This window comes from Medicago truncatula, chromosome 1, assembly GCF_003473485.1.
Source record: "Medicago truncatula cultivar Jemalong A17 chromosome 1, MtrunA17r5.0-ANR, whole genome shotgun sequence".
NCBI classification, from domain to species: Eukaryota; Viridiplantae; Streptophyta; class Magnoliopsida; order Fabales; family Fabaceae; genus Medicago; species Medicago truncatula.
In genome coordinates, this window is record NC_053042.1 from 53,376,194 (window position 1) to 53,391,680 (window position 15,487).

The following is a 15,487-nucleotide window of genomic DNA, read 5'->3' on the forward strand; positions in this document are numbered from 1 at the left end:
AATCAGTATCAGAGAATTTAGCAAAAATTGGGTTTCAATTTCAAAACAAATAAATGATAGAAAATCATTGTAGTCCGTGATAGACACAAATTCACATGACTTGTGTAGTAATTTTCCAAGTCAACTATAGCGTGTCAATTGGCTTCAAAGGATATATTTATGTTGTGCAAATTAACAAGTGTGGAACAAATTGTGAAACAGAATAGGATGGCTCTAGTTCATGCACTACATCTTTTGTTCTCTCATTTGACTGTGTTACTGCTACTTGTCTTAACTAGTAAAGGAAATGGACACAGTGATGATTGTCCAGAATCATTTGATTGTGGAAATCTTGGATTGGTTGGCTACCCTTTTACCACAGTTGAATTCCCAAACTGTGGTGCATTGGCAATTCAAGGTTGTGACGATCTCAACAAAACTGCTACGAAACACGTCCAGTTTACCAAAGGAGGAAAACACTTTCAAGTTACAAACATTAAAAATGAGCGGCCCAACACTATTTCCATTGTTGATCTGAATTTCACCAAGCTTTTGCAGAAAAATGCTTGCGAGGCCTTTAGCTATGATATCACTCTCCCTCCTCCCTCTCCTTTTGGAACTTTTTATATGAAAGACAACATAACAGCTTTCAAATGCAGCCATACCCAAAAATTAGCCAGCAACCCACCAAATAATTTCTTCAAAAATAGTACATGTCCTCGCTATGATTTTTACTTCGGTGATTCAACAATATCTAATGATGAGCCCAACCACTCTTTCACGTCCTGTTTTCCGTTTCATCTTCCTGTCATTAAATTAGGTTTTGCACTTTCTGGTAACCCATTTCGATTGTTAGCTGATGAAATTACCTTTAATTTCAAATCTTCATATTATTGTCGACAGTGTTATTACCGTGATAAAAAGAGTAATTGTCGTGCTCACATCAACGGACAAATTTATTGCGCCGCGAGGTAATGTACAATTAACAAAACTTCCATTAATAATTACAACATTACATGTATCATTACAGTTTTGCCAACTACTTCCTATTTTATCGTAATTGTATTTAATCGACTTGACTATATTAATTAAAATTCCTTGTTTGTTTGCATGACACTTGATTAGCTTAGCATCACTATACTAATCAGACACAACCGCTTCTATTGAATTGGTTATGCAGGAAGGGTAGAAGTTCAACTTGTGCTTCCAAACATAACTGATGTATGCACATATACTCTGTGAGAGTTAACTTAAAATCAGGTTATGTAGAAATCGTGGCATGATGGCTGGGCAACGTGGCACAATTGGAGGTTTCAGTTTTGAGGCAAGTCACTGGATTTTTCGTGGCACGATGGTGCGCTGACAGCGAATAACATAAACGTATTTTTGGGTGCAGATTTGTTCCAAATTTTAAGCGATACTTTTACTATAAAAATTGTTGGCATACTACATTAGGACAAAGATCATCCCTCCAGCATCTCTTTTGTTCAGAAAGGAGAGTTCAACCCATCAAATTATTGAGGAGTTTATAAAAGAGCATGGACCTCTTCCAACTGCTAGGTACAATTATTCAGATGTCAAGAAAATAACACACTCTTTTAGAAACATATTAGGCCAAGGAGGCTTCGGAAGTGTATACCAAGGGAAGTTACCAGATGAGTGTGTTATTGCAGTGAAGGTTTTAAGTGAATCAAAAGGTGACGGTGAAGATTTCATTAATGAAGTTGCGAGTATCAGTAGAACTTCTCATATCAATGTTGTTAGGCTTTTGGGGTTCTGTTTGGATGGTTCTAAAAAGGCACTAATATACGAATTCATGTCTAATGGATATCTTGAGAAGTTCATATACGAAGAGAAAAATCCATTGAAGGATGATCGGCAATTGGATTGCAAAACATTGTATAATATTGCAGTTGGGCGTTGCTCGTGGACTAGAGTATTTTCGTAGAGGCTGCAACACTAGAATCTTACATTTTGACATAAAACCTCATAATATATTACTTGATGAGAATTTCTGCCCAAAAAATTCTGATTTTGGACTTGCTAAAATATGTCTGAGAAAAGAAAGCATTGTATCCATATTTGGTGCAAGGGGAACGCCAGGATATTGCTCCAGAGTTGTTCTCCCGAAATTTTGGTGGGGTGTCCCATAAATCAGATGTCTACAGTTATGGAATGATGGTAAATGGTTGGTCAAAGAAAGAACATCAAAGTTGAAGTGGATTGTTCTAGCGATTTATATTTTCCACATTGGATTTACAAGCGTCTTGAATTGAATCAAGATCTTGGACTCAAGTCTATTAAAAATGAAAATGATGAAGAAATGGTAAGAAAAATGACAGTGGTGAGTTTATGGTGCATACAAACCGATCCTTCACACCGACAAGCAATGCATAAAGTGGTGGAAATGCTGGAAGGGAGCCTTGAAGTGCTGGAAATACCACCCAAACCCTTTTTGTCTTCTCCTTCTACATCTTCGATCCATTTATCATCTGAAACATTGTAATTTGTGTGGATATAAAGTTACAATGCAGAGTTACATTTCTTTTGGTTACATGCAGAGTTACATTGTAATTTGTGTGGATATTAGTTGCATGCAGAGTATGTAGCACTAGAAAAGAATGTCATCATTTCTTTTGGTTTATGCTTTGAATTGGCTGTAAACATGTGTCCTTATAATTGCATTGATCACTAGAATTTTGTTTCTCTGCAGATTTCTACAAGATTTCATTTTTGAATTTAGCGTAACTTATTTTGGTTTGCTTCGTAGTTCTCATAGATGCAAGTTTCTAACTAGTGATTCTTTGAGCCGATTGACCAATTCAAGAATGGATGCTAAACTTCAAAATTAACATGTTAGCACATTTCCTTTATGTTTTATCCAAAAGCATAATATAAAGCTGTTACCGTAAATATTTAACCACAGCAGAATTGCACCTATATTCTACAATATTGATACTTATCTACGTTCATTCTCTTATAATTAATTCGAGTAGCAATTGGTTTATAAAGAAATTAGAATTACCAACATAATGTGACACGGTTGTCCTTTAAGCATGTGGTCATCATGGATTCCATCTCTAATGAGTGAAAAGTAAGAAAAAAACACTTCATGCGCCGGGGATAGCTTGGGAAATCATATTAATATACTCCAATGGATAGAGTAGCAAGAATGACTTACCTGAGCATCGTCCAACATTTGCGACTCGCGAAGAATGCAGTCATTTTCCTGTTGGTAACTGCAAAGCAGAGTCGTCACCGGAGATGAAGAAGAGGCAAATGTTAGGTATGTGTTCAGTGGTGCTGTGATGATCATGCATCTAACCATTTAGGGTTTTGATCCAAAACTATTGGAATTGGCTTTAGAAAGATGCAAAACGCTAGTATATACTTTTGAAGTTCTTTCTTAACCACTGAGTTGCTAGTACCTGTTGATTATTTGGCGGTTTTTTCAGTTAAATCCATTTGTTCTGTCAGCTTTGAGATCTATGTTTCTATACACTTCTTATTTTCTCCTACACACTTTAATTGTATGATGATCAGATTTAATCCCGTTTTTTTTACCTGTCGGTTCCTGAGTTCCTATGTGAAGAAGGTCGTTGTAATCTGATTAAGAATTTTTTTCAAATTTAGATTCTCTAGAATTATTCGTTGTTTAATGGAGCTTATTAACCACTTTAACTCATTCACTTAGTTAATTAGATTTTTTCTAATTTTAGACACAATTTAAGTCCTTTTATCATTTTTATTTCTATTTTTTTATATGTTCTTATTTTTTTGTCGAATAGACTAATGATTAGAAATTTACACTTAAATGAATAAGTGGGAAATTCGAGATTGTTAACTTCTCTTCATTTAATCTCATTTTTTATTGATGATTTTATTTTCTGTTACTTTCATTTTTATTTATTTTTTATTATATTTCAATCTTATTTTTAAGAATTTAACTTTGATAAGTTGTAAAAAGTTTTCCACAATCATATAGCTTTAGTAGTAGTTATAACTAAAGTCAAACACTCATAAAAAAGAAAAAAAAACTAAAGTCAAACACGTTTCTCCTCTAACAGTGATGTTCAATCGACAATATACAAAATACTTAAATAAATAGTGTACATAGAGTAAATCATATCTTCAAATAACTAAATTTTCTAATCAGACAAAATAGAAAAATTGTAGTCAAGTGCTTTTATTTTGAAGGAAATACCGTATTTTTCTAGGTTGAGATAGTGGTCTTTGGAATATTCAAACGTGAAGAAGAGAATTATTAGCAGAGAATTTAGCAAGAAGTGGATTTCAATTTCAAAAGAAATAAATGGTGGTCAATTTTAGCTGCAAGTCATTGTGGCCGGTGATAACTACAAATTTACAAGACTTGTGTGGTACTCATTTTCCAAGTCAACTAGCGTGTCAATTTGCTTCAAAGAATATATTTATGTCGTGCAAATTAAAAGTGTGGAACAAATTGTTTAACACAATTGAATGGCTTTAGTTTATGTTTTACATTTTAGGTTCCTTTTGTTCTCTCATTTGACTGTGTTACTGCTACTTGTCTTAACTAGGAAAGGAAATGGACACAGTGGTGATTGTCCAGACTCATTTGGTTGTGGAAATCTTGGGTTTTTTAAATACCCTTTTACAACAGTTGAATTCCCAAGCTGTGGTGCATTGGCAATTCAAGGTTGTGATAATCTCAACAAAACTGCTATGAAGTATGTCCAGTTAACCAAAAGAGGAAAACTCTTCCAAGTTAAAAAGATTGATAATCACTGGTCCATTGGCAACACTATTTCCATTATTGACCCCAATATCACCAAGCTTTTGGAGAAAAATGCTTGTGAGGCATTCAGCTATGTTAATATTACCCTCCCTCCTCCCACTCCTTTTGGAACTTTTTTTATGAAAAACTACATAACAGCTTTCAAATGCAACCATACCCGAAAATTAGGCATTCACCCTCCAAGTAATTTCTTCATAAATAGTTCTTGTCATCCCTATGATTTTTACTTTGGCGATTCAATATTTGATGATGAGTCCAACCACTCTTTCGTGTCCTGTTCGTCATTGCATCTTCCTGTCAATGAATTAGGCTTTGCACTTTCCGGTAACCCATTTCCCTTTTTAACTAATGAAATTACCTTTCAGTTCCAATCTTCATATGACTGTCAACAGTGTCATAACCATTACCATGATAAAAAAAATCATTGTCATGTTGACAGCAACGGACAAATTTATTGCGTCGCAAGGTAATGCATTAACAAAACATACAGGAACAGTTTAAGACATTACATCGATCATTAGAGTTTTGCTTACTATTTCCTATTTGAATTATTATTATGCAGGAAGGGTAGAAGTCCAGCTCGGAAGCTAGGATTGGTTTTAGGTGATGTACATACTTTAATGTTCAATATAACTAGTTTGTGTGCATTTGGGCATATATTTATCCTTCCCTACCGTCTTTAACGGCAGGCTATGATTGAAAGCAGCATGAAACTCAAACATGTTTTTTAACTCTTTTTTCTTCATTAGTTTCATTTTTTAGTTTTGAAGTTGAACAAAAACTTAAATATGCAAGTTCTTGTCAATTGTCATACTAAAAGTCATTACAATCTACTGTTAAAGGAGTCGGTGTTGGACCATGGATCATAGTTGGATTATTCCTCGCGCTACGGCACTACAAACGAAAATCTGGCCCTGCACAGACCCAATCCCAACCAAGCAACAACACTTATGTTGATCCTTATTTGAATCGTGAAGTGGAGTCAACCAAGCTCTTCTTTGGTGTACCTGTCTTCTCCTATGAAGAACTTCAACAAGCAACAAATAATTTTGACCGCAGGAGAAAGCTAGGAGTTGGAGGTTTTGGCAGTGTTTACCATGGTCAGCACTCATTTATTCTATTTCTACAGATACTATGATTGATTTATTTGAACTTATCTAATGCATAAGAACTTGTGAGACTGTTTGAGAGAACTTATGAAAATAGCTTATGACATGTCCATAGTTTGTTTTCAGCTATTTTCATAGTTCTCCAGGATAACTTATGAAAACGGCTCATAGCTTATATAAATATAGTCTGACTTTATTTTATCCTTTATTATAGAAATAACTTATACATAATATATTAATAATAGAATGCACAGTTCAATCTTACTGATTCACTTCACCATTTATATTTAAAAATTAGGGAAGCTCAAAGATGGAAGGGAGGTTGCTGTGAAACACTTATTTGAGCAAAATTACAGGAGAGTAGAACAGTTTGTGAATGAAATTGAAGTACTCGCTCGCTTGCGCCATAGGAATCTAGTGTCCCTCTATGGCTGCACTTCACGTCACAGCCGTGAGCTACTACTTGTATATGAATATGTTCCAAATGGAACTGTGGCTAGCCATCTCCATGGTGATTTAGCTAGAGCCGGTTTGCTGACATGGCTTATTCGAATGCAAATCGCAATAGAAACCGCTTCTGCATTGGCTTATCTACATGCTTCCGACATCATTCACCGTGATGTCAAAACCACCAACATTCTACTTGACATTAATTTTTCTGTTAAGTTAGCAGATTTTGGACTATCAAGGTTGTTCCCTAGCGATGTCAGCCATGTTTCCACAGCTCCACAAGGAAGTCCGGGTTACCTTGACCCTGAATACTTCCAACTCTACAAGCTATCGGAGAAGAGTGATGTGTATAGCTTTGGCGTTGTGCTCATCGAGCTAATATCATCTATGACAGTAATTGATTCTGCCAGAGAAAGAGAGGAAGTTAACTTGGCAAATCTAGCAGCTAAGAAGATCCGAAATGGTGCAGTCGGGGAATTGGTTGACCCATCACTTGGTTTTGAATCAGACAGTGAAGTTAACAGGATGGTAACTTCAGTGGCAGAATTGGCTTTTCAATGTGTGCTAGGAGACATGGAATTAAGACCTTCCATGGATGAAGTTCTGCAAGAACTCAAGAAAATTGATGGTGGGAATTTTGAGTTTGATCATCTAGAGAAAGTACATGACAGTGTTGGCTCCTCGCGGTACGAAGAAGTACATTCACCGATAGTTGGAACTTCTATCTATAGGAAGCAAGAAGTATCAACTTCACCAAAGTCATTGACAGAGAAATGGGAAAGTGAATCTATTACGCCCAATGTCAGTGGTTAATCCATTTTTCTAATTACAGTTACTAGTAATGGGTTAAAGTAATGAGTATTACACATGCTTAAAAAGACTAAAAAAAGGTGAGCAAATAAACTCCAACTCCCAAGGATTTCATGAAATTTGTGCAACAACATTCTTATTTGAAAATCAAAATCAAAATAAAAAAATACAGACAACAAATTTGAGACACTTTATCTATCTCTATCTTGGACTTACAATTTATTCAGATTTAAAAAATACATACAAAATTCATTGAACATGTATTTGACATTTAAGAATCATTTCCTTATGTGCAAGTTATGTAAAACAAAATATATTCTTATGATAATTACTTAATTCTCGATTCATCAATAGGATATATTTATAAAATGGTTGAAGTTAGTGTTTGTAGCACTCGCACTCACTCACTCCTCTATCGGTCAATTTATAAATACAATTAAAGAGTGTAAATAGATCCCATGCTTTTAAAAGGAGAGAAAGAAAAAGGGATGAGTCCTAGTTGTAATTCCATTATATGGTCATCGGTCATAAAGAAAAAGTAATGAAGATGTTGGAGGCATTCCCAAAATAGATCCCATGTCCCCTCACTCTCACACCACAACATTCAAAATTCAAACTCACACACACTCCTATAAATCTATTATTTACAGGGTGAGAGCATAACAGAGTCTAGGGATGGCGAAGTTGCAGAGATTCAAGCTCTTCGCGACACAATGCGGTGTTGAAAAGAGCCCTACGTTAAGCCCAAGAACAAGCCCGCTGATTCAGCTTCCAAGGCCCAAAACAACACTCCGTACTCTACTTGGGCTAAGCCTGACGCGACCGCAACGAAGGCAGGGACACGTGTCGGTGTTGGAGAAGAAGGATAAAGATTCGATGCGGAGAAGCTCATTGAAGGATCTGTTTGTGTCCTCGCCATCGAGAGAGGAAGATGAAGAAGGACATGCTAGTTCTCCGATGTTGGGAAACATGGGTCTTTTTCGGTCTGATGATACCGGTTTAAATAACCCGGTTTGGACCGCTTTTCGTTGTAGGTCTTTGCTGAAAAGGAAAGCTTGGCGCCCTATGCTGCTTACTATTACTGAAACATGAACACTAATCTTCTATTTCATTTAATACTGTGTATCTTCGTCATATTTTCTTCCATTTTATATAATATATTAAGATTTTCGTTTCTTTTTCGTCTTTAAAATTTGTTTAGTTCTCATCATATCAATTGCTTTTTCTTTTTATAAGGTTTCCTCAATGTGTATTGTTTTGGTTTGGTAAACACTTACATTTTGGATTAAAAAATCAGAAGAATGAATATATGTAGAAAAACAATTGAGTGAAGAGTGGATTGAGTCAAAATAAAAATATTAAATAATAGTTTTCTTTGTTTGTTTCGATGAAAACAAATATAAAAATGAATCATTTACATAATATTTTTTTCCTTTGATAGAGAATATGCGACACAAAAAAGAACCAAAAAATATGAATGTTGAAGGAGAAATGATATTTGTAAAACCAATTTGTCACAAATTTTTGACAACTTTCTATCTCATACTCACATTGTACTATATTTCACAATTTTTTCCCTCTTCCATATGAGTGATTAGTACTTTTTTTTTTCTTCTTCAAATTTTTTCCTTAGATTTGATATAGAATCAAACAGAGTATAGTTATCCTATAAAAAACAGAGTATAATTATTTTAAATACAGGAAACAGAGCATAAGCCAAGCATACATTAAGAAGATTGTTAATAAATTTGAATTATTTGGTTAAGTTATATTGAAAAATATATTTTGTTTGGGAGAAACCGTTCTTGGTCGTTTCTTACACTTCTTTTCAGGAGTAAATAGGAATGGAAAGTGAAATTGGAATTGAAATTAGATAAAGAGAGGCGTGTGACACGTTATGTGTTGGTACTTGGTAGTGAAGAATACTTTCTTAAAGCATGAACAAACAATGACTTTGGTCCCTTGTTACGCTGAAAAAGTACTACCTAATATTTAACTAGTTTAGTTTGAAAATGAGGCAGGAATTAGAAAATTGCCATTGATCAACTATACTTTATTTGGTCTTGTTTATCATTTATACCTTGAGTAAAAACTCAATTTCGTCCCTCACAATTTTCTCTTGATCTAATTTTATTTTTGGCTTAATTGCACTTTTGGTCCTCTATATTTTAAGAAGTTGCGATTTTGGCCCCCTAATTAATTAAAATACAAAACAGCCCCCTATGTATTGGATCTTTGGCAGTTTTGGCCCCCTAACTAATTAAAATACAAAACAGTCCCCTATGTATTGGATCTTTGGCAGTTTTGGCCCCCTAGATCAATTTTGACTAAGTCAACGCTGACGTGACACTTCAAAGTCGCCACATGTGCATTGTTTTAATTAAAAATAAATAAAAAAACCACATATAAATTAAAGAATTAAATAAATGAAAAAAAAAACAACAAATAATTAAAAAAAATAAAAAAGAAAGAAAAAAAAGGAAGGAAATCGTGTTCCAAAATCTGATTCTCCCTCTTCTTCCTCTCATCTCTCTCTAAAACACTGATTCTCTCGCTCCAAAACCCTTTGTTCCAAAATTTTGAAGCTTTCTGCCATTGCTTCATCACCACCATGGATTTGCTCCGATTAAATCTCTCTCGTATTCGAATTGTAACCAGAAACACGAGGAAGTAAAGTGGCATTCTAATTTTTCAAACACAGGTAAACTAGTTGTAGCATTCAGGAACAGAGTTGATGAGAAAATATAAATAGAAACTGTCATTATACTTTTAATAATGTAAACAGTATGTGATTGTTCTGATTTTTTTGGGATATCATCAAATTGATAATACATGGAGTTCTTATTCATGCATTCAAGGTAACATGTAGGAGTTATTGTGTCTCAGATGAGGAGTTTTAAAACACTTTTTAACTAATTCAAGAATAGATATTCATATTATTAAAGATTATTCATATATTCTTGCATTATTCATGCTGACACTGATAATATTGCATTTATAACTGCAAATTAACAAATAACTGAGCAGTTCATAATAAATATACGGATAGGAAATGACAGAGTAAGGGAGGATAAAAAGAATTTATATTATAAATATATCAAGCTATTGGATTGTAAGGGAACAATGAAGGTGTAATTATTATTCAAGTTATGTATAAGCAACATGCAACTAATATAGCTACCTTGTTTTGTGCCCTTTATATATGTCAAAGTGCATGTGATATGCTCCTTTTTCTTTTGATAAAAAAGAAACTTTCGTTTCGTTCAATAGAACATTATTTCATTATCGTGCTTGCATTGAGCTACTCATCCTTTTTTCACTTTTTCCATGCTTTTGTCAATGGAGCAGGTTCTTGAATCAGTGTTTTAGAGAGAGATGAGAGAAAGAAGAGCTATAATCAGATTTTGGAACACAATTTCCTTCCTTTTTTTTCTTTCTTTTTTATTTTTTTTTAATTATTTGTTGTTTTTTTTTCATTTATTTAATTCTTTAATTTATATGTGGCTTTTTTTTATTTATTTTAATTAAAACAATGCACATGTGGCGCCTTTGAAGTGCCACGTCAGCGTTGACCGAATCAAAATTACTCTAGGAGGCCAAAACTGCCAAAGATCCAATACATAGGGGGATGTTTTGTATTTTAATTAGTTAGGGGGCCAAAACTGCCAAAGATCCAATACATAGGAGGTTGTTTTGTATTTTAATTAGTTAAGGGTCTAAAATCACAACTTCTTGAAACATAGGGGGCCAAAAATGCAATTAAGCCTTTATTTTTTACAAATTTTAGCCTCTAAAAATTTGTTTTTTACAAAATAGTACTCAAATTAGTCATTATTATTTTTATACATAGGACAAAGTAATCCAACTCATCATATTAAATAATCTAATTTGTCCTTAATTCGAAAATATCAAGGACAAGTTTAGTATTAGTTTTTTGTTGAAGATTAAATTGTGCTCTGAGAAGCAAACCCTAAGCTTAAACAATAGAAAATAACCGTAGCCGCTTTGCAATTCAAGATGTAGACACAATTGGCTTATTATCAAAGACCGTTCAATGTTAGCGTATTTCAATTTTTTTATTTATCATTTTTTTTGGTAGTGTCTAAATACCTTTTTTTGGTAGTGAATTTTTTTATTTATCTTAAACCTGGATTTCTATTCAAAACAAACTTATAGATGCCTAAAATGTTAAATTGTTGCAATATAAAATTGTTCTACATAAAACATCGCTGTGATGCTTAGATTGTTTTTGAGTATTATTCTTGGCACGTGTTGTTTGGCTAAAAAACACATGTAAAATACTAAAATGTCTTTCGACAGTTAACTGTCGAGGAGTCGAGGAAGTCCAAAATCGGCTGCAGTTAACTATCGAGAAAAACATTTTTCGGCAGTTAACTGCCGAAATTCAGTTTCGCCCATGTAGAGCATTTTCTTCCATCATGTAGCCATTAATGTATTTTGCTTTAATTCTGCAAGATTTTTAGTTAGCACTATACACAGTGAGAAGGTCGATTAGAAAGTTTTATTGAAGTTAAATGCTATATTTAATTGAGCAAGCCAATTATTTTTTCTCGATACGAACCAAATGATTTTTTTTTTAGAGGAGCAAGTGATTTGTTTTATCACTACAAAGAATTATTCCCGACTTTCCAACAAGGATTTATTGCAAATAAAACTGGACAATAGCCCTTAAAAAATTTAGACAATTGAGAATATTATCAAATCAATTACTGTTAACATCAAAAAAAAAATCAATTACTGTTGTGAAATTCAAATGAACTAAATAGTACTTCCAAAAAATATTATACTTTAGTTGCTAAAAAAAATAACATCATCCCTAAAAAAAATAGTATATATTAGTTTATTATTTTAATATTATATATTACTATCAGTATATTAGTTTATTGTTTTATATTATATAAATGTGAGTGATAATTTTTAGTTACAATGGGATGGCGAACACTGTGTAGAAGTATATGGATATTATAGTGATACATATAATGATATAAAATATTCTAGATTAATTGAGAGATATGGTCAACGGATTCTGATCATTTTATTTGCAAAAATATTGCACCATCAATGACAAAAATATTACTCCTTAATGAGGAAGATATGGCTCCTTTAAAAATATTTTATCACCATTAATGCGTTGATCCTCTTCCTTGTGTCGTAATGAATGTTGACTTTCCTCTTTGAGCAACCAAAAATTAAGACATAAAAATGTGATCGGCACTTAAGAGATCTCGGCACTTAATTGCTGACAAATATAACTGGATTTCGGCAGTTAACTACCGCCAGTTAACTTTCGCGGCAGTTAACTGCCGAGGGGGTATTTTGGTCATTTATTGGTGTGTTTCAGCTTAACCACATGCGTCAACAGCAATCCTCATTGTTTTTTCATTTGAAAAATATGTTCAAAGTGTGGACATTGATCCAAGACACCTATTTGGCATCGGAATCCTTAGTTGTATGATATGATATCTCAGGTTGGTGACAGTTTGTCAAGTATACAACTCGGAGAATGTGTCATTTCTCCATCTTAGCAATTTTTACATTTGTTATGGAATTTAGTTAAAAGTAATTAGTCTTATTCATTTCTTAAAAAAAGCACATTCACAGAAATAATTTTTTATGAGATTAATATTTCTAAACACATTGCATTTCAATTGTTCGATAATATCAGAAAAATAATTTTTTATTATACTAGCAGCATTTAACACAGATGTCTTATTGCCGACTCGATGATTAGTTCTATAACAAGTCCAAAGAATATAGGTGGTAAAGATACTTTAGAACATCTATAGGTATCAAAGACCCTCTCTTCTATTGTTGTTTTTTAACTTTACCCTTAGTACATTATTTTTTTCATTTAACAGTTTATCAGCTAACCTAAATTAACATGAGTGAAGGAAAACATAAAGTTGGGAGGATATAATCTGACTCCAAAAAAAAAACCAAATTATAAACTCCTCCGTTGGAAATCATAGTTCATGTGCAGAACCTAAAGACTTTTTCATGGCCAATGGTAACCTCAATCTGGTAAATTTAATTGCTTAATTCAAATTAATATGGTCACAACACTGTTGGGTAATGCTACAACACAAACAGATGACTCGGTCAGTTTGTCAACTTGGCTAGTTGTTGTTCCAAAAATCTAAAGTCACTTTCAAAAGTTGCATAGAACTAACGATGTACACATGACCTTTTCCTCATTTTGTGAATATATATATATATATATATGCTCAGAAATGCATATTAAATGCTTGTAATTTCATTGTCTTTGTCATCTTCAACTGGTTGTATGATTCATTAATTTGTATCGTAGCAACCACAAATATATATGCTATATGCCCCACCAACCATAGGACTGCACACATAGATTAGATAAGAAAGAGCACACCGAGACAAAGACAAGCATATATATATATATATATAGTATGATATATATATATCCATTTCATGACAACTTTATTTTTATCTTTTTTTATTGGTTAAAATCAAGGAGAGAGAAAAAGGAAGAGAGAGAAAAAGAACATCATGTGAGTATAAGAAAGAAAGTTGTTAAAAAATTATCATAAAATGGTTGTACAAATATCATTTCTCATATATATCTTCACTCCTCAGCTGGTGACTCATGCTGTTATTAATTAGAGTTGTGATCTTATATAGTAACTTGTCAAAAAAAAAAAAAATCAATAAATATGTGAAAAATTATTCAATACATATATCATACTGATGTGAATTAAAACCAGCTACTGTATGATATATGCATAAGACCCTTCGCTTTGTATAGTTCAGTTGTCTCAGGCTCCCAGCCAGTCAAGTTGCAGTGACAAGCAGCGTGATCATGTTAGTTTTTCAAATTTGGAAGGTGCAAGTGCGTTAAAAGAACTCAATGTGAAAATTTTGTCAATTGATGTTTAAAAAGGTTAAAAATTAATTTTTATTGATAAATATTTTCTATTTAGAGCGCATGTTAACATTATACATTATTTCATAAAGGATACATTTTAGCATGACACATATTATTTTGCAAAAATTAAATAAAATAACTGACAAATTGTGATGTTGGCTTAAAATAAAATTGTGATGTCCACCCTTCAGAAAGAAAACAAAAAGAATAATTAAATCCTTTTTATTGACCATTTTCATCTTATTTCTTTGAAAGATAAGTGAAGGCAGGGCTGGTCCATTGGCAACACAGTCCAAATTCTCTATTTAGACTTCCAAATTTTAACATTTTATTATCTTTTTATTTCTCTCTTCTCATCAGATCACTAACATAATCATCTTTCTATTCCTTTCGCTCCTATGGTATAAAATAGATATGGATGTTCGTAAATTATTTTCCTTCTTAATTTGTGCGTTATTTTGTTAAATTATATTAGTATATATTGTTAATTGTTATTCATAAAAATAAAAAAAATAAAAAAAAGTACTAGGGAGCATTGGATGCCTATGTGCTAAATCAGTAGTTAGTAGGTTTAATGAATAGCCTGTCTAGAGCTACCATACAGAGCATAATTGGAGGAGCAAATTATATACTCACTCATGCGACCACGTGCTTCTTGGTTTCATTTTGGGTTAAATGTGTTTTTTTTTATCTTTATAAATATATCAATTTTTTGTTTTAATTCTTCTAAAAAATTTCTTCAACTTTATAGGGACTAAAAGTTGAAGGAAAATTTTAGAGGGACTAAAACAAAAAGTTGATATTTTATAGGAATCAAAAACATATTTAATCTTTTTTTAAAGGAACTTGTTCTTCATTTTTGGCATGAGTTTATTGTTTTTAAAATTTAATTATAGAAATCATTTTTTATGAAAATGTTTTTAATTATTGTATATTTTCTGTAGCTAATAATAAATGTTATAATGAGAAGATAAATTAATTTTCTTTCATAAAAGATTAACCTAAAAAAGTGTAACAAATACTTTAAAAAATCATTTTTATATGTGATTTATTCCGAATGATTTGTATTTATTGAGAGTTTTAGTAAAATAACAAACTCTATTTCATGTGAATTTAACTTAGTTGATTGGGACATCACATCATTCTAATGTTAAGTGATGAATTTATAATCAATAAACTATTTAACGAAAAAAATAATAACCTCCACTAAAGTTAAATAAAAATGGTCATACTAATAAATCATAGTTAAATAAAAATGGCCATACTATAATAAATGATTTGTATTTATTAAGAATACAAATAAAACAATGTAAAAAAATAAATACACAACATTCTATAAAAGGTGTGGACAATATTCTGTCCGTAGAGTTTACATGTTATGTGTTGAAGAACTCGTTAACTCCTCTCATCTCCGACATCCAAATTATTTGTTCGGAATCTGGAAGC

The 15,487-nt window shown here is 32.5% G+C and overlaps 2 protein-coding genes and 1 pseudogene across 2 annotated transcripts; all 3 read left to right on the plus strand.

Moving 5' to 3' along the window:
- Window positions 1-207: 207 nt before the first annotated feature.
- LOC11431010 (LEAF RUST 10 DISEASE-RESISTANCE LOCUS RECEPTOR-LIKE PROTEIN KINASE-like 2.4) lies at window positions 208-2,485 on the plus strand (annotated as a pseudogene).
- Window positions 2,486-4,389: 1,904 nt separating this feature from the next.
- LOC11421876 (LEAF RUST 10 DISEASE-RESISTANCE LOCUS RECEPTOR-LIKE PROTEIN KINASE-like 1.1) lies at window positions 4,390-7,868 on the plus strand. Its single transcript, XM_024771671.2, has 5 exons — window positions 4,390-5,222; window positions 5,319-5,359; window positions 5,599-5,856; window positions 6,164-7,116; window positions 7,776-7,868. Exons 1-5 carry the CDS (start codon window positions 4,459-4,461, stop codon window positions 7,848-7,850), a joined length of 2,091 nt encoding a protein of 696 aa, XP_024627439.1. The 5' UTR covers window positions 4,390-4,458; the 3' UTR covers window positions 7,851-7,868.
- Window positions 7,417-8,306, plus strand: LOC120577940 (uncharacterized). Its single transcript, XM_039830021.1, has one exon. The coding sequence runs from the start codon at window positions 7,801-7,803 to the stop codon at window positions 8,215-8,217; it is 417 nt and encodes a 138-aa protein (XP_039685955.1). The 5' UTR covers window positions 7,417-7,800; the 3' UTR covers window positions 8,218-8,306.
- The last annotated feature ends 7,181 nt before the right edge of the window (window positions 8,307-15,487 follow it).